This window comes from Pantherophis guttatus, chromosome 2 (genome assembly GCF_059756535.1).
Source record: "Pantherophis guttatus breed Tessera chromosome 2, ASM5975653v1, whole genome shotgun sequence".
NCBI classification, from domain to species: domain Eukaryota; kingdom Metazoa; phylum Chordata; class Lepidosauria; order Squamata; family Colubridae; genus Pantherophis; species Pantherophis guttatus.
In genome coordinates this window covers 118,436,412-118,456,495 of record NC_142064.1, presented here as the reverse complement: position 1 = coordinate 118,456,495, position 20,084 = coordinate 118,436,412, and the positions used below count along the sequence as shown (strand labels likewise).

Here is a 20,084-nt window from a genome sequence, read left to right as displayed (position 1 = left end):
TGCCCTCCCTGGGCTCTGGAGGCTTTTCTCAAACCTCCAGGAGGGCGAAAACAGCCTCCCCAGGCTCCGGAGGCCCTCTGGAGATCGGAAACTGGCCTGTTTCCGGCCTTCCTGAATTTCCAGTAGGCCTGTTTTTCCTCCTCCCTGAGCCTCTGTGCATGCCCTACACTTACCTGCATCCCAAACCAGCCGTGTGGGGACTCCTGGGAGGGGAGGGACCAGCCAGGAGTGGGACCCCCATGTGCGTAAGATACACATACACTGTATGCCTAGACTGGCTTTTCATCCCTGGAAAAATCAGCACAATGTTTCCTAGTGCTGCTGTGCACATTTGTAAGAATGGCAATGCATGCCCTGTTTCCCCCAAAATAAGACATCCCCTGATAATAAGCCCAATCAGGCTTTTGAGTGCATGGCAATAAGGCCAAGCACTTATTTCAGGGTTCAAAAAAATATAAGATAGGGTCTTATTTTCAGGGAAACACAGTATCTAAAGTGATGGGTGTGCAACAATGGAATGAAATAGGAAAAAAAGAATTAGAGCATGGGTATCCCTATGTGAAGGAAAGCCTGTACTTCAAAGAAGATAGCTGTACACTAAGGGGCATCAAAGTTTACAATAGTTTAATTGAAAGAGAACACGCCTAGGAGCAGATATCAAATACCGGACAGGTCAGAAAGCTTGAGTTTACCCCCACTCTAACATTAAAATGTCCAGCTTTGCCTCATTGGGTGAGGAAGGCTCCGATATACAAAAGGGCAGCATGCAGAATTAGGATTCTGAATTCCAATTCCACTGGCCAACAAGCATGCATTGGATGTGCGTAAACTTAAATGGAAACCCTGTGAACATATGTGGAGGAGAGCTGAAAAAGAACCAAAAAGAATCCAGCCAAATATATTTGATTTGCATTTAGAATCAACAGGTAGATGTGGAAATTAGTAGAGCCAAAGGAGCACCCAGGAAGCTCCTTTTAAACCCAGGAAGCTCATTTGAGACTCTTGCAAATGAATACTAAACCAACTCAAAGGCTGTGTAGACTGACCCAGTACTAGAGAGAGGACTATGTGAATTTAGCAGAGAGAAGCAGACAGACTGCACAGCATCTGCCAGGGATTTTCAAGAGAGGGGCTACCAGCCAGTATCCCTACCTTTGAGATCCAACTGGGGTGGGCAACTGGCTAGATACAATTTTGGTACCCAGGGAAGGTAAATTAGAGAGGAAATAGCAAGATATGGCAGGCAAGCAGGCAGGGGAAGGGAAGGGTTGTTACCTAAATCTAATCATTGATGAACTTCATGAAAGGGAGATAATGAGAAAGAGAGGGAGGACAAACCATGCACAGTTAGCACTGATCACTTTCATCCCAAAAGCATTACAATGCCTATCCACACATACATTTGAACATACACCAAAGATACCCAGCAAATATCATTGTACTGATTAGAAGAGAATATTTGTAGCTCAGAGTCGAACTGTGGGGTCCTTGGTGCTCTCTGAGCTTGGTAGTTTTCCTGCAGACATTTCATTATCAAACCAAGTAATATCATCTGCAGATCTGAAAGATCTGCAAGAAAGCCACGAAGTTCAGAGAGCATCAAGGACCCCATTGAGTTTTCTTATTGCTGTGGCTACAATATACCCTGGTAGAAGATTTGGGATTGTTCAAACAATGGGACCGTTCTTTTTCTGAATTTCCATTAACTAAAACTGCTTCCTAGAGAATGGAAATCAGAATTCTGGTGTAAGACAGAAAGGCAACATTCATATTATCAAAGACAGCTCTGTTGTTCTTAGGTACATATATCCACACACATAAACACAAAAGAGACAACTTTTTAAACAGGGCAACCCTGAAGTATGAAATCTCAGTATTTTCTTTTAACAATTTGATTATATTTTATGTTTCCCTCTGGAGGGAAAGGGGATGATTCTTTGAAAAAGATGTCAGGGATCAAATGCATTTACTTCAGGGACAGCAAGCTAAATTGCAGTCTACCTGCAATTAAGGTGGAGACTCTTGACAAATGGCATTTTAGAGAAAAATGTATTCTGAAATTTTAAAAGCCATTTTCATATGTAGTCCCTAACCAATATTCTTTCTAATGTGAAATATCCCTCTTGCCACTGCTATTCACTAGAGAGCAGAAACAGAAAAGAATTGTTTTAAAATTATCCTTAGCCATTTTTGGGATTATTATTTTCCATTAATTACGGAAAGTAAAGCAAGATTTCTCTCAAACTCCCTTTATGGAAATGGCTTTTCTTCCTCCCAGATATGATAAGGTCAGTGAAATCCAGAAGCATACCGATGGGTAATGTTATCCTGGCCCTTCTAACCTCACCTTCCCCCAGCAACATGCAGTGCAACATTCATTGTTTACCCCTTGCATTCTTACCTCTCCAGGGATCTGGGTTAGTCAAGCAAAAGGCAGGGGAGATTAGAGAAAAAAGAAAAAAGAGAAAAAGTAGCATCATATTTCAAAGAAGGCAAGTTGAAGTCAAAGGAGGGAAATGGAAGGCACCAATAGATCCTGGCACCATTCAGATGGCTGGGTTCATATACACAAATATATATACATACATATAAAGGGGAAACACTATGAACTTTCCTTCCTTTGGTTCATTGCCAATTCTTGTCCTTTTTGTTATCTTATACCCGTGAGCATAATTTAGCAGCCTTGATAACCCCAGCCTTCTATTGATGCACTGTGAATGACAACACTTAGATCTTTTTGCTGCTCTGGTATACCAAGCCACCCAAAACTTGCTGACAGGGTCTCATATGTGTATTAAATCATTCTATCTCCTCCTGCCCCCTCCCAACATTAACCATCTGTTGGCAAGTTAATGTGCTTTTCATTAGAATCTGTGGAAAATGTCTCATTCCCACTCTGTCATTTTTGCATTCTTGTTGTGCTGTCATACTGCTTCTTCATGCTCTTAAATCTATGGCTGATGACCCCAAAGACTTAAATAATCAAGGCTAAATTTGTACCCAAACTATACAAATTTGTATCAAGATAATCTCAATTTATCATGAAAATGGTATATATTATAAAACAAAGGAACTATGTATGTCATTTATTTGGGGCAATTTACTGTTTTTTAGCCATGAAAAGGAACAATGATTTATTGTACCTGTATTCTCCAAAGGTCTCGTCCTTCATGGGCCTGGCCTCAGAATCCACCTGCGTATCTTCTTTGTCTTTCACTAGGGTAGAAGAGAAAGTATGTTACACAAGGCAAAAGGGTTGGTGGGCAGGGACCCTCCAAAGTGGGACCTTGAGAAGGGGGTGGGCAGGGAGATTTCCCAAGAAGCAATGGGGAAAACTTTAAAAATATGGAATAGAAGAACGGGGTGGGGGTGTTGTCTCTCAGTGGGGCTAGATTTCTCTTTAGCTCCTTGAAATAAGGGCATAACCAGCAAGATCTGAATGCAAGATGGGGGGTGGAGGTTTAGAGCAACCCTATAGTGCTAGGAGGTTGGAGTTAAAGGGACTGTTGTAAAGAAGCACCTGTCCACCCAGGTTGTACCACAGCCTTCCCCAACCCTGGGCCCTCCAGATGCATTAGAACTACAACTCCCAACACTCACAGACAGAATATTCAGTAACAGCACTGGCTAGAAAACAAGAGTCATTTATGTCCCACACCTCTGAAAGGTGCAGAATTGGAGAAGATTGAAGTACACTAATCCATCGTCATCTCTGGACAGATTTTAGGACACTTATGAAGCATTATAAAAAGAAGCAATAGTGCTGTAAGAACAATACATCTATTTTAATACTGCTACCACTATTGTTATCATCATTATCTTGATTTACTGTTTTGTCTTTCCGCTCAAGGGTACCTTTTTATTCTTGAATTGAAAAGAACAAACATATTTTTTTCATCTTCTTTGGCAAACAGTAATGGGAGTTGAAGTTTTAGAAAAGCTGAGAATCTTCTAGAAGAGCACTCGCCTGATATGTTTCCCGGCCTGCTTTACTAGTTTTACTAATCATTAAACCAGGTTAAGCAGATAGCACAGCTATGTCTATAATATCTTCAATATTTCCCCACCATGTTTTTAGCTCACTATCCTGAGCCTGATGTGGTATCTTGATCACTGGACTTAAATGCATCTAACCCAGACCAGCAGCTCAAGTGTTGATGTGAGCTTTGGACACAAGAGTCAAACTTTGAGCTCAGTTGTAAACTTCAGCTTCTTTTCTGTAAAATGGGAACGATAACAACCTACCTCACAGGACTGTTGTGAGGACCAACGGCACCAGGCACACTAAGCGTGCTATATAACTGATAACTGATAATAGCCTGGGGGGAGGCCCATGGGGGTCTGCCGCGAGGTGCTAGGGTGGGGCTGGGGGCACCTCACCCGAGTACTTGCCGCCCTTGCTGCGCTTGATGAAGCAGAGAAGCACTAGAACCAGGATGAGGAGGACAATGGCGCTGATAAATCCGATGAACCAACCTTCTGCAGCAAAGCTTTTTTGTTTCTCTGGAACTGTGGAAAATAATCGGTGCTTAGCATTAATACCATCTCACCAAAAGCCGCCTGTTCCCTACCAAGCAATCCACTTGTCCAAAACAAGGGGCAGAAAGATGTCAACAGCCAATCCACCCCATAAGGACAAGCTACAGAGGTGGACAACCTAGTGCTGCTGCTCTCATTGAAAAAAACCATACTGGCCAATGGGAGAATATTGGGGACTAATTCAAAGGGCTGCTTTTTGCCTTTCCTGAGCTTGAAAGGATCTTGAGAAGCTGCTCTACTAATTTTCTAAGATAATTATTTTTTTTTGGAATTTTGTCATGATATATGTTGATTGCAGCAAGACTATTTTATGCACAAAAATGAAAGGACACTTCGATGCCTACTATGGACGAATGGTTGCAGAAGTTGATGGAGTTGGCTGAAAAGGCAAAACTGACCACTTTGATTAAAGAAAAGAACATGAATACTTTTGTTTCCACATGGAGACCGCTTCTGTTGTGGCCTGTCAGCGGCCTGTGAGGATTGTAGCTGATTCCAACAATGAGGAGGTTGGTGTGGTCCTGCGCCAGCAGCCTGAGCAGTCGGACAGTGAGGAGGCTGGAGAAGATGTGGTGCCAGAGGCAGGGATTCAGCCAGGGCCTTCAGAACCTCCAGAAGCTCCTTTAAGTGAAGAGGATGAAGAGGAGCCTCTTCTCAATGCACAGGCACGCAGAGCTGCCAAAAGGCAGGAGTGGCTCCTTAGGAGGAGGTCTCCTTGAGAGTAAGGCTTGGGGCTAATTGGCCACTCCCTTAGCCTATTTAAGAAGGAACGCCGCTTGCAACAAGCTGTAGAGAACAACTTTAGTTCACTCTCCTTTGCGTCTGGATTCTCTGCAAAATTGCTTCTGGGCTTGCTGCCAACTCTAGTAAGACTGTAATTACCTTATCTTAGAATTCTGGTAGGCTGTTAAGACAGTTTATTAACAGCCTTTGATTGATAAAGACTAAGTTATTTGAGTAAAATAAGCTTTGTATAGAGTTAGTGTGTGCTGCGTTCTTTGGGGTCCGTAGCTCGGGAAGAACAGCTTCTGAACTTCATGCTTAATGTGGAAAAGAATGAAAATCTGACTTTGGGTTTTACCGATTAGACCGATTAGACCGATAGATCTTTATAGAAATCACTTGTTCGTATTATTATGAAAAAGCAAAAAGTTGTGATTTGATGTCTTATTTTACTGAAACAGAGTCGGAAGTCAATGCTTCATTTTCTTCTTTTTCTTCTCTTTCCTCACTTCTCTTCCCTCCCCATTTTTCTATTTACTTTGTATTTTGTATTTTATAATACTTCATAATTCAATAAAAAATATTGACAGAGAAGCTGCTCTACTAGACCTCCTCCCCCCCCTCCCATTGCTCCTCCCTGACTGAGGGATAAAACTCATCTTCTTTCTGCATCTCTTAAGGGAGATGATTGCACACAGTGCTGTCTACATTACATTAATCCTTATAAAAAAGAGCTTGCTTATTTCTAAAATGGAAATGGAATATTAAGGGAAATTTTAAAAGATAAGTTAACATGTAGGATATATTGTTCAAATTCACACTTGAAAAAGAATACTATTGCCTTGTTGGGGGGAGCTGAGGATTATATGTGTGACCCTACGCACTGTCACTCAGGCACTTGTCACTTCCCGCCTGGACTACTGCAATGCTCTCTACATGGGGCTCCCCTTGGGGTGCACCCAGAGGCTCCAGTTGGTCCAGAATGCGGCCGCGCGGGGGATTATGGGAGCGACGGGGCACTCCCATGTGACACCTCTCCTGCGCGAGCTGCACTGGCTTCCTGTGGTCTTCCGGGTGTGCTTCAAGGTGTTGGTGACCACCTTTAAAGCGCTCCATGGCTTAGGACCGGGGTATCTACAAGACCGCCTTCTGCCGCCAATAGCCTCCCACCGGCCAGTTCGCTTGCACAGAGAGGGCCTCCTCAGGGTGCCGTCGGCCAGACAATGTCGGCTGGCGACCTCCAGGGGGAGAGCCTTCTCTGTGGCGGCACCTGCCCCCAGAGATACGCACAATACCAGACCTCCGGACTTTTCGTCGGGCTCTGAAAACATATCTATTTCATCTAGCCGGGCTGGCTTGACCCCATCTTTGCAGTTTTTAAATTTATAATTGGTTTTAACTGGGTTATTTTAAATTGATGGCCAAAATTATTTAATGTTTTTTAAATTGCTTTTAAATTTTATATGTTGTTTTTACCGTGGCTGTTCAACGCCCTGAGTCCTGTTGGAGAAGGGCGGTATACAAATTAAATAATTAAATAAATAAATAAATAAATAAATAAATAAATAAATAAATAAATAAATATGTTATCAATATTGATTATGGTACTTCTCTGATACAATCCTTGTGGAGGGGAGCAGAAAACATTTGCAACTCATTTTAACTAAGTGACTGGTTTTTCTTTAAACAGAGCTGTTTTTATTGATGTTTCTCAGGCGCATACATGATATGATCCTGCAGTCTGTGAAACAGTATACTTCAGGATCACCCCATCTAACCCACAAGCCTCTGCTGCCAGGCCCCATCCTCTTCCCATCCCATCCCCTCCACTACCTGGCCATTTCTTCCTGCTCACAATACTGTGTCCAAACCTCTTTGCCTGCTCAATTGAGTAGTCTGAGGAGAGCCACAAAGAGCTGCGGGGGAGCCCCTACAGTGCTTTCTCCTGCCCTTTATAGCAGAGAGAACCTGAAACAGCTGATTTGTGAGAAAAAGGTGCTATGGATGCTTTGCAGCTGTCTTCCCTCAAAATTTTTCATGTTTCAAGATGGGAGCTGAACTGGAGAACAATAGGAGGTTTCCTATTCCTGCCTTTGATGGTTCACAAAAGGTAATCACCAATCCACACTCAGCAGGACTTCCAGTGGTGATTTGGTCAAACCAGATTTTTCCCTTTAGCAATTCCTAGAAATATTGCTGTATCAGAGGACCTCCTAAAAAGTCAAACATTATAATGGTTATAGCACTGTGGTGGGAATTAATTGGAAGGATTTTCTCCTCTGTTCACTTAGAATTGTTCTTTTCCAAACACATTTTTCCTGAAGAGAAATGTTCTAAGAAAGGTTCTTTGTTGGCCCTTCCCCCAAACTGCTAATTAAGTTGCCCTTTCTCCCACATGCTGAATGTAGAATTTGGAAATATTATTTCATCTCAGTGGATCCTTCCACATTGCCATAATTATAGAATGAGGTCACTTCCACCTCTCATTATTTTCATCACTTCCATTCCTCAATCCCCAAAGCATTTGAAGCTCTCAGGCTCTCTGGAGTGATTATCTTCACTTATGCTGATGCTGCAAAGTGAGAAAATAAGGAACCAATCAGCGTTCCCCCCCCAGCTGATCAGTAGGAAAATTGCCACATTTTCACCATCATCTTGCCTAGATCCCCAAACTCTTCAGCTCATTGATCCCTTCATGAAGTTTCAGATTGTCCATCAACTCCCAAACATTTGGTATATATGAAAATAATTTAATAAATATTTTAACCTATAGTACTACAAAGAATAATCAGGATAATAACAAGAGCTTCTTGGATAGTCCCATTGACCTTTGGGGGTCAATACTGACCACTCTGGTAACCCTAATCTAGCTAGTGCATGAACAGCCTGTGAATTATGACACGTCTTGAAGTTTACAGAACAATAAACTTCCCGTTCTCTACAAAAGGAAAAAAACTGAATTACTATTCCATTTGCCCAGCAACTCTTTCCCCCAAACTCTGAGTAATGGGTAAAAGGTTGTCTGCCTATCAAGATACCATTCTACATGTATATGAATGCCTATTGAAACCTAAAGTAAATGCCATAAGAGTAGTCTTGCTGTCAGATACTTTTCTCAAATACTATAACCCTGTGAAATTGACTAAGTTCCTCTAGCAGATCGCTCTGCAGATAGATTTGCTTGGGAGAAATCTAGTATTAGAGGCAGTGGTGAAATGTAAAATTTGTTATTACCGGTTCTGTGGGCGTGGCTTGGTGGTGGTGGGGGTAATGTGACTGGGTGGGCGTGGCCATCTTTTTTTTTTTTTTACTTTTAAAAGCATTTTTTCTACAACCTTAAGAGGTTGTAGAAAAAATGCCTTTAAAAGCCTCTGACGATCAGGCAACTCAGCTGGGATCGTCAGAGGCTTTTAAAGGCATTTTTTTCCCTACAACCTCTTCAGCTGAAGAGGTTGTAGAAAAAAAAATGCCTTTAAAAGCCTCTGACGATCCCAGCTGAGCCGCGCCATCATTAGAGGCTTTTTTTTTTACTTTTAAAAGCATTTTTTTCGGCCGAAGAGGTTGTAGAAAAAGTTTTTAAAAAAGCCTCTGATGATCTTGCGGCTCAGCTGGGCATGTGGGGAGGGGGGTGCAGGGATTTTTGCTACCAGTTCTCTGAACCACCCACTGCCATCACTACCAGATCAGGCGATCCGGTCCGAACTGGGAGCATTTCACCCCTGATTAGAGGTGAATTCAGAAAGAAGGAGAGGAGGAAAAGAGAAAAAGTTTCCCCATACAGGAAGGCTGTTTACCCACCAGGCACTAAGCTTCACAAGATCAAATGCTGAGCCAGATTTGTTGTGCCCAGCCAAGCTGGTAGAAAACTGGCTGGGCTGCAGGGTGCTTTTGTTACTTATTTATTTATTTTGGTTTGGGGTTTCTTTTTATACATCAGGACATGGTGCCAATGCCAGAACAGCACCAATGCCATGTATGGAGGGACTCTGGAGTTACAAAAGCAATCTGATAATTATGTAATGAAATCTCTTTTAATGAAGCCGGAAAGTCCTGTAAAAAGCCCAATCCGCTTATTGCTAATTTCCTAGGCAGTATATAAATACATGTTCAATTATAAGACTTTAAAGTAAATTAAAACAAAACAGCACAGAATAGAAGCCGAGCCAAATTAACAGGAAAGATTAAGCAGGGTAAAGTTTTTGGAGAAAAAATTCTGTCTGTCCATCTACCATGTTTCCCCGAAAATAAGACCCTGTCTTCTATTTTTTTGAACCCTGAAATAAGTGCTTGGCCTTATTTTCGGGAAGGTCTTATTATTTTGGGGTGCATGGAGCAAGACCTGATTTCCAGCTCTGCGTTTAAATATTTTCGGGGAGGGCTTATTTTAGCGCATGCACTCAAAAGCCCGATTGGGCTTATTATCAGGGGATGTCTTATTTTCAGGGAAACAGGATACTTACCTATTTATTTAACAAATGTATATCTCTCCACTCGTGTACATGGTGATCAAGCGGCTTACAAGAAAATTAAAATATAATCACCTATTCCCCACCCTGAAATGTATGCCTCAAAACCCATGAAAATAAGTTAAAATCCAAGAGCAACTACTCAACATAGCAGCTCAAAAGCAACTAAAGACTCGAGAGCATAGAAGAATTTTTATCTACTGCCTAAAAAGTAGTTATAAGCCTGCAAAAAAATCTACCAGTTTATCCCCTTCCCATAGCTTGCATCACAGAGTAAGCAAACGAAATGCCAATAAGAAACGAACACTTTCTGAAAATTTCTCCCCATCGCAAAGAACAACAAAACACCATTCCCGTGTTTTAAGCCACAACAAACGTATTATGCTCTACTATTGTCATACTCAGGTCTTCCTAAAATTCATTTACCAATTATATTCTATGAAATATAAGGAAAGAAGCGGCTTTCTTGTCTTTGTTGCTATGACATTTAAAATATTGCTCTAACTCCCTGCTTTCTTCATCTTTTCCAAAGACTAATGCATTTCAAGGGTCTCCTTCAACCTCTCGCTTTCCAACAGTATGAAAATGGAATATGTTTTTCCAAATGCTGGAGTGGTTTTCCTTTCTTTGAAATGTCACATCAAATAAAACAACTATAAATAATAAATTACAAAATTAAAATGCCTGAGACATCAGGAAGGAGGCAATATTTAAAACTAAATATAAGGCAATTACAAATACATATTTTTTTGCAAAAAAACCCAAACCCCTCTGATATATTGAAAAATACTAGCTATGAATAGAATAAAAAAAAAACCTAGAACCTTTCACAAATAATTTACCTTTAAAATGGAAATGTTGTCTTATGATTTCCTTAAATAAATACAATAATGAAGTAACTAGGTTTTTTTTTTAAATCCAATTTCACTTTTCGAAGAGGTTTTATTCTCTGAGCCAGGAAAATACAGCTATGAACTTTCCTAATAATAGAGCTCCTAACATAAAGAGTACAGTAATAGCCCTTCCAGTAATAGCTACTAAAGATACGAATCAAAAGGCATTGTGCTTCTTTCCAATCTTTTTCAAGTTAATACATTTTTGAAGGAAGAAACAGAAACATTGAGAAAGCATATGCAAATTGTGGGATGGTGGTCCGAAAAGGAATAAGCTATGCTTTAGGGCAAGAGTGTCAAACTCAAGGCCCTCGGGGCGGGATCTGGCCCATGGGGTTGCCCTGGAAACAATGAAGGACTGGCCTTCCCAGGCTCCGTTTTCAGAGGCAGCGGCCTCCTGCAGCCCTCTGCCAGCAAGAACGGTGTTTGGGGACGCTGCGCATGGCCCACCCAGGCTCCTTTTTCGCTGGCAGAGGGCTGCAGGAGGCCATCACGGCAGAAAACAGAGCCTTGATGAGTGATATTGAGCTGGCCACACCCCCAGCCACACCTCCCCCCCCAGCCACATCCACATGGCCCCCCAAGGTCAAACACAACCCTGATGCGGCCCTCAATCAAAACAATTGACACCCCTGCTTTAGGGCATTTCCCGAGGAAGGGTATAGGGTAGTGGTGGGTTGCTCCTGGTTCGGTCCGGTTCTATAGAACCGGTATTAAAACTGGCGGGAGGCTCCAGCCACCCGCCACAACATCATCATGGGTGATCTGCGCATGTGCAGAAGCGTGCACGCATGCTCCCGCTGCAAACCAGTAGTAAAGGTAAGTAGAACCCACCCCTGGTATAGGGCACTTCTAGGCCACTTTGACTGATGGTGCCACCTCCTGCTAATGCAAAGATTGAATTTTTAGAATGATTCAGAAGGAGATTGGCATTGACACCCTTAAGCTTTGATGCCCTAGGCTACTGCCTACTTTGCCTTGCCCTAAAACCGGGCCTGCCTTAGTATATTTGGGATAGGCAAAAGCTCAGGGAGGACAAAATAAGTGCTTCTGCCAACAGTTGAACTGTTGCAGGTAATGTTCCAAAAGGAATTACAAAAGCAAGGGGCGGCACAAATCAGTGATTTCAATGTAGAACTACTTATGTAATTATAGAATCTAGTAAGCTGAGAAGAGGAATAACGGGACCAATAAACCCACAGGTTGCACAGAGATCAGATCCTTTTCTGTCTACAAAGTCCAAAGAGAAAAAATTAAAGGAGTGAGGCCATCAGTAAAACTGGGGGAAAAAAAAGAATCTTATGAACATGAAGGACAAAGGAGAGAACAGAAAGTACCACAGAAGGTTACAGAGCATATTCCTAAATATCTATCGCCTGACAGTCCAGCCAAAAAACTTGTGACTGAAAATAAGATCAAGAGGCAAGCTAAAAGTCAGAAAAGTGTAGGCAAAGTTACAAGCAAAATCAAAATCCAAAACAGATTCAGGGGTCCAAAATAAAATCTGAGAGCTCCTACAAATTGAAATCAAGATTCTATCAATTAACTATGTTTCAGCACTGATGGCTGGAAATACGTTTTGTAAAAACAAAGCTCCTGAAACCCTCCCTGGCTTCCACAGCTGTAAATTAAGGGCAGAGCCTTTATTTAGAAGAAGTTAGCATGGAGCAAATACTAAGAGGTTGGATTGCAGTGGGAAGATCCAGGTTCCACACTTGGCTATGGAAGCTCAAATAGTGATTTGGAATCAATTACTCTCTTTTTCTCTCAGCCCAACCAGTTGTGTAGGGTTTTTGTGAGGAAAAATAGGACTATGTCCACCAAAGGCTCAACAATGTGAGCCTTTGAGTGAAAGATAGGGTGTAAATCCAGTAAATAACTATTTCTCAGACAAGTATTTCATTACCAAGTCAAAGTTAGCACTGGCACTTAGCAACCAACAGGTAGGTAATATTTTGGCTTCTTCTTCCAGTTCAAAAAGGATTTTCCGCTTATCATTTAAATTCAAAGCTTTATCTTCAAAATGTAGCATACTTCAAAATCAATCAACAGTTACTATAGAGCAGGGGTGTCAAGCTCCCGGCCAGCGGGCCGAATGCATTACGCATGGGCCACACACACACCTGGTTTAGCGAAGGGGGGGGGAAGTCACATGATGACAATGTGACACCACGAGTTTGACACCCCTGCTGTAGAATCTCTGAATCTGAATGTATGGACTCATTCTTCAGCAAGAGGAAAGGAGGAAGATCCAGCAAATTACTGTACAGATCAGTTAGCTGGGATTAATACCTCAGAAAAATCTAGAGACGATAATTTAGATATGGATCTCAAAGCATTTTAGAAACAACAAACTAAGACAGGGTCTGCAACCTGTGGCTCTGGAGCTTCATGTGGTTCTTTCATCCCTCTGCTGCGGCTCCGTTGCTCAAAACATGCATCACAACCGCCAATGTGCAACACCCACCGGCATACGATTCATTGAGCTTTTCAACTCATTTTTTCCCCACAGAGTTCTGTGGGAAACGGGTCCAAATGGCTCTTTGAGTGTTTAAGGTTGCTGACCCTTGAACTAAGAAATCAGCATGGGTTTGTCATGAACAATTCTTGTCAGGCTAGCCTTATCTATTTCTTTTTTAAATTGGATCATTTTTAATTGATTGTGTGAATGCAGTAGGCACAACTGCAACTTGATTTCAGCAAAGCATTTGACAAAATATCCCAATGTCATGAGTAAAGTAAAGCAAGTAAAATGTGGGCTGGATAGCATGATAATTAAGTGGATCCAAAACTGGCTCAAAAAGCATATTCAGAATACTCATCTACAACTACTTTCCAATAGATGTATAATTTAATATAAGCTTAAAAGATGTATAATTTAATTCATAAATCACAGGAATTTCAACTATTTTGGCTAGGCTCCTTAAGTAGAGTGTTATTTTCTGGGCACTACATTCAGAGAAATTGGAACAGGCTCAGAGAAAGGCAATAAAGATGATCAGAGGACTACAATCCAACTTCTATGAAGAAAGATGGTTCAAATACCTGGAGGGAATGTCACTTAGAAGAAGAACCCTTTGGTTGTAGAGCACAGATGGATTTAAGTTTAGGAAGCCCCATTATCATCATCATCATCATCATGATCATTTTTTAACAACCCCATAATCCCTCATGGAGTGAAGTCTGGGCAACTGAATGGAGCTAGCAGAGTGTTTAATGGCCAGATGCCCTTCCTGTCACCAATGCAGAGTTTTGTTTAGCAGATATATTCTCATTGTGCCCAGAGAGAGAAATATATTCGCCTATCTAGGATCCAACTCACAGCCTCCTGATTGTGAGGCGAGAGCTCCACCTCTAGGCCACAGCACCACTCCTATAGGAAGCTCCATTTTGACTGAATATTTTAAAAAATCCTAAGAATTTTCAAAGAAGGGGCTGAAATCTGGAAAGGGATTTCTTAAACTGGTTTCATTCCTATCTGGTATATGTAGTCTACACAGTGGAAAAGTCCTAAAACTAAAATACAAGGCCAGATCCCAACATTGGCCAAGTAGTTGAAACTGCATCTCCATACCATTTTCATTTTTCCTAGCTTCCTAGCTAAATTAATTAGGTGTTGCCTTGGGAACACACAGGCCATGACGCAGCAAAGCAGCTGCCCTCTCAATGGATAGTAGTGGACGGTCAGTTTCATTCATTGCTAGCTTAGGAAATCATCCTACACTTTAAAATAGCACAGTATCAACTCACTGGCATAGCACTGGCAGATGTGCAGGCAGAGAAGGATGCTTTGCGATGGGTGGACAAACAGCAGTAAGGAGAAAGTGACAGTGACACCCCTGGAAGGGATTAGTGGATTCATTTGGTTAATCTGATAGATAGTTGTGAACAAAAAGGGTGTCCCTTTACAATCAGGCCCTCAGGGTCTCTCTTTGAAATTTGCCATGCATATTCCTAACAAGGCAGACCTTCTTCCTTTTCAATGTAATCATATTCTATCTCAAAACAAAAAAGTGTGGATGTTATTTGACTTTGAACTTGAACGAGAGAGATTTCTTTAAAAACTTTAGGCTTGGTCATTGGAAGGCGGAATTTTGGACTTTTCCAACTTGCTACTGAACTGGAAAATGAGTAGAAATTAATTATTTCCAGAACAACTTAGATCAGATGTTTCCAAACATCTGGACCCATCCTTGGGAAAGCATTTGGCAGGCTTTGCACAACCCTGCTCTAAACTATACGTATGTATCAAAAAATTTACAAAGAGAACATGGAGTGCTAACTGTCAATAGGTATTGTTCATTTACTTTAAAATTATACCACAATAGACCCAATACATTCTTTTGTTGCTAGAAACCCCTTCCTTCCTTCCTTTCCTTCTTTCTTTTCTTCCTGCATTCTACTAATAGTTGTTTTGCAAGAGTGACAAGGAAATATCAAAATTTACGAAATGTGATATTTATGTGGTGTTTATCACCAAAATGCCCTACTTTTTGATTGTGTGAGGAATTCGTAGGAATAATTTTTAATCTAGATCCACATTAAAAAGAGCCTTGATAGTACAGTGGTCTAAGCACCCTGTTATTAACACAGCTGCCTGCAATTACTGCTGGTTCGAATCTCTCCAAGGCTCAAGGTTGACTCAGCCTTCCATCCTTTCTAAGGTAGGTGAAATGAGGACCCAGTTTGTGGGGGCAATAAGCTGACTTTGTATAAATATACAAAAGTATGAAGGCTATTGCTTAATGCATTGTAAGCCGCCCTGAGTCTCCGGAGAAGGGCGGCATATAAATCAAATTAAAAAAAAAAAAAACTATGGATAAAATTGTTATTCCAATATAAAGGAACTCATGCCCTGACTAGAGTTAGCTTGTCCTCCAACTTCTGATCCTATTCTGGCCAAATAAGTTAGTTAAGGAAACAGCAAGCAAGTAATTTTAAAAACAGATGAATTTTGAGCATTTTTAGATTATTAATTAATTAATAATTAATTATTAAGTCTTGGATAATTCCTGGTTCTCCAATGTAACTTACCCACACCACTGGTCTCCACATCTGACTCCCAAATTATTTGAACGTCCCCAGTACGGTGTACTTTCACCAATCGAACACGATATTCTTTGCCTGGCTGCAAATCTGGAATGCTGTATGAGCCCTGGCCAGAACTGGCCTTCCCTACATCATGCCATTGTCCTTTGTCTGTTTGAAATAAAAGGAGAGACAGAAAGATTGTGGTTGAGTTCCCCACTCTCCTGAACCAGTATGTGTTGCCTTTGATTTTAGTCTAGTAGGAATCCAGCCAGTTGTAATTTATTGCTGTCATGGATTAATACCCCATTCTTCATTATTCTTCGGCTAGCTGATGGAAAGTAGTCTTTACTATGGACTCCCAGTGATTGAAAATCACTTATTTCCTCATAAGGAAAGTAGGAATTTACAAGAAGAGGCCTTCAAAAGGAAGAAACTTGGCCCCTTCCAGCACTTGCAAATCACTGATTTCCCAACATATAAAATTAGCAATTTCAATAAATCAGATGGGTAGGTAGCGAGAATTCCTCATCCCTGCCAAACATATTGCTACAGATGACTGAAAAAAGGGAAGGAAAAAACAATAAGAAGAAACCTGATGGGTCAGGTCATAGATTCCAGGAATTGAATGGAAGATTTGGAAAGCTCATACATTTGAAGTCCTGAATAGAATGAAAATAAACTCTTTCCCTCCCTCCCTCCCTCCCTCTCCTTCTCCCTCTCTCTCTCCCTCCCCCCCCAGGTGTAGGAAAAGAGTGGTAGAATGTATATGGTACGAGATGTTAGTGAATGAGGATTTTGTAGGGGGCATCAACAGTGAGTGATCTTCAGAGTTTTTCACCCCAAAAGTTGCTTACACATGGCTGAAATAGGACCATGAAGATCATGCAAGAAAGAAGACATCCACCTCTCTCCTCTTACCTGTTTTGCTCATAAGATGGACTGCAAACTCCACATCTCGCTGGTTCTGACGTGGGATCCAGATGATGGTGGTGAAGTTTTCTCCTGTCTCGCCCACACTGATGTTTACAAAAGACAAGTTCACTGGGCATAGAGGCAGGGAGAAAATGATAGAGAAAAGTATTAAAATCACAATCCCTGGAGAATCTACATAAGTCCCACCCTTGTAGGCTTCAGAGTGAACAGCAAGGTCATTAAGACCTCAGAAAAACTACCATATTAACTACCAGTATATTTCCACTGTGGGAATTGGGACGTACTCATCCAATTTCTGTGGTTGCAGTATAAAACTACTTTGCCAATGCAGTCCATGGCCTAGCAGGTTCTGTGATAGTTTCTCATTCGTACCTGCCTTTGCTTAGTTTCCCAGCCCAGACACAATCAGGCATCTGGGGAGAAAATCCCTGGAAAGGAGCTTTTAAAAAGGAAAGGAGGAAAAAAAAGGAAAGAAGCTGAGATCAAAGAAAAGACTCCCACCCTGAAGGAGCTGCTGTAGTGTAGCTGCAACTGCACACAAAAATGGTCCCTGTGAATATTAATGTTTTTAGTTAAAAATTTAGGGTTTTTAAATTGTGCGTGTCTAATGGTTACTCTCTCCATAAGTTCTGATTATGTTGCCAACACAACCTGATACACGGCTGCTGTCGTTTCTTGTTTTCAAATTGCTTTACACATGCTGGACCATCCACTATGACATCTGATACTTCAGCATCGCTGAGTAGATACATACATACATATGTACATATCATGTTATTTCCTTTTGGGTGAGCAGCATTACGTAGAGCACAGTAAAAGAATAAGAAATAGTTAGATAAAGCAATTAGGAGGTGAGATAAGGGGAAAATATTAGGAAACATAGCTAGAACACCCAAACCATTCAACACATTTCTCCATATTTTTATATCAAGCTAAAACAAGCATTCCTTCTACAGTGTCCATATGTTGCTTCATACATTGCCTGTTCTGTAATGTCCCTCTCTCTTTTTCAAGATCTCAATAAGTCATACAACCCTGATATTTTTGGTCTTCTTCTTCACCATTTCATCTTTCTAGATGTTGCTGTACAGTTCAACACTCATTCCCTCTACATGACCAAACCACCTGAAAGTCTATACTGTCATTTTATTTTGAATTCAATCCACATTCATTCAGCACTCATTCATTTTTGGCCCTACCTCTTCTTATTTGACCACACACTAAGTAATTAATTCTATTGCATTCAATTTCACTTTTATGCTTCTTTTGAATACCCAACTCTCGCCTCTATATAACAAAGTACACAGAACACACTCACAAAGCTTTTCACAGCTGAAAGTAGGAAAGAATTAAAGGAATTGTGACAGAGAAAGGCATAGGCTAACAGTGTAAACAATTCGAGTAGATCCTAGTAGAGATATAATCTATGGAAATATCATAGGACCAATTATAGTCTACAGCAGGGGTCCTCAAATTTTTTAAACAGGGGGCCAATTCACGGTCCCTCAGACTGTTGGGGGGCCAGACCGGCTGGGTAGACATGGCTAGGTAGTCATGTGACTGGGTGGGCATGGCCAATTTAGCAGTCCAAACAATACACACAAATCAAACTTTAATTTGTTATGTTCCTGGGGGTGGAAAGCAGGTTAGTGAAGGGATGTGGCTGCATTGGGGGGACTTTGTGTGTGTGTGTGTCTCCCTCCCTCCCTCTTTCTCTCTCTCTCTCTCTCTCTCTCTCTCTCTCTCTCTCTCTCTCTCTCTCTCTCTCTCTCTCTCTCTCTCTGGAGGCTGGGGAAGCCAAAAACAGGCCTGTTTTGACCTCCTGGGACCTCCGCACATCCCGTTTTGGGCTTCTTTGGCCTTCAGAAGGCGAGTGGGGGCTGGCAGGTAGGTGGGGCGATGTGGGCAGGGCAGCCTCGCGGTCCCGCATGGGCCAGATTAATGGCTTCGGTGGGCTGTAACTGGCCCATGGACCATAGTTTGAGGACCCCTGGTCTACAGGGAGTCCTTGACTTATGACCACAATTGGGATCAGAATCTCCATCATCAAAACAGTCATAAAGTGAATCATTACATGACTGGGCCACAGGTTACAATTACAAAACCACAGGATGCGGCAACTGGTTCTAAGTGTAAGCCAGCTGTCAAGTGCCCAAATAGCAATCACATGACTGCTGGAATAGTGTGATGGTTGTAAGTGTGAAAAGAGGTCATAAAGCCATGGGTTCTGAGGAAGAGGTCAGGGCTGTCATCCCACCCTACTTTACAGGGTTTTTATAAGCGAAAATTGAAACAGGGAGCACTATGTTTTCAAAATGAGCTTCTGAACAAAAGGCAGAGAGCAAACCAAACAGGAAATAATAATTTTAAAAATTAAGCATATTTTAGCTCAGGACACTAACCATGTCTTCTAGGAAAATATTGTAGGAAATATATCATCTCTTTTTTTAATATTAATAGGAAATATTTTTAAGGCTTCACATACCTGACTCGTGCATTGTATGTTCCTCAAGTAAGGATATTTCTCCTCGACCCTCTTTGGTTTCTGCCCACAAGGAGAATTTGTAGAGAGTGTGGGGATCAAGGTCGCTGAGATTGAGCCTGTACTGGGTGGGTGGGATTTGGATGTTTTCAATGTCCATCTCTGTCTGATTGGCTAGGCACAAGATGGCAGAAGAGTAACAGGTCAATTATCAGAAAATAATGCCATTGTCATCCAACCTGCTGTCCATATCTGATGGATTTCATTTCGCAGAACCTGTCAGCTTGGAGAAGGCAGGTATCATGCCAGAAAATGCAAATCCTGTTGCTGAGTTGGCAGTGTTCAACAAGCATAAAACAGATAAGAAGGAACCATGCATGAAGGGAAGGAAGATGGGAGAGATATTAAAAATGGAATCTGATTTTCAGCATATTGTGGCAAAAATCACCGAATGCTAGCTAGTGATTCTTGCCACAATATGCTAGAAATCAGATTCCATTTTTAATATGTCTCCCATCCTGAGTCTCTTTAAGTCCCTTCAGATTCATCAGAAACATGATTATCTACTACTGAAACTGAAGGAATGGAAGAAAGACATAACTATTTTGCTTTCAAAAAGCTACGACCCATTCCGGTGCCACATATTTTACTAAGACATTGGTACGTGGAAACCAACATGGTGAAAATCCTGTGAAACCAGTCTCTGCCTTGAAAAAATATTGAAAGAACTGGTAAATTCAGCTTATAGAAAACAAGACTGCGGGTGGGAAATGTTAGGATTCTTGAAGTAACTGAAAGACTGTGGGTAGAATTATTCTGTATTACAGCAGGAGGTAGGATTACAACATCAGGTGGAAACGGCAGGAAAGCAAATTTCAGCAAAACATCAGGGAAGTATTTGATCTGAGAAGCAGTTGTTCTTCTTTGCTGGGGATTTTTAAGTACAGGACAGATCGTCATCTCACAGGGATTCTCTAACAGTATCCTTCATTGCTGAACCTTGATCACCTTCAAAAG

The 20,084-nt window shown here is 41.4% G+C and overlaps 1 protein-coding gene and 1 long non-coding RNA gene across 12 annotated transcripts in view; one reads left to right on the top strand and one right to left on the bottom strand.

Annotated features, from left to right (window-relative positions):
- The window catches only part of L1CAM (L1 cell adhesion molecule), a 102,056-nt gene that overhangs the window by 5,744 nt on the left and 76,228 nt on the right, over window positions 1-20,084 (bottom strand). For 3 of the 11 annotated variants that reach the window (XM_087886574.1, XM_034434214.3, XM_087886572.1), the window contains 5 exons: window positions 19,071-19,241; window positions 16,571-16,693; window positions 15,656-15,820; window positions 4,381-4,509; window positions 3,144-3,216 (listed from right to left, as the gene is read on the bottom strand). In XM_087886574.1, the coding sequence (XP_087742700.1) occupies window positions 3,144-3,216; window positions 4,381-4,509; window positions 15,656-15,820; window positions 16,571-16,693; window positions 19,071-19,241 (661 nt within the window). Of the gene's footprint in view, window positions 1-2,259; window positions 2,414-3,143; window positions 3,217-4,380; window positions 4,510-15,655; window positions 15,821-16,570; window positions 16,694-19,070; window positions 19,242-20,084 lie in introns of those variants that run through there. The other 8 variants (XM_087886575.1, XM_034434216.3, XM_087886576.1 and 5 more) reach the window with 4 other exon arrangements.
- LOC117675506 (uncharacterized) overlaps window positions 1-20,084 on the top strand; it is a 46,279-nt gene that overhangs the window by 9,233 nt on the left and 16,962 nt on the right. The window lies entirely within an intron of this gene.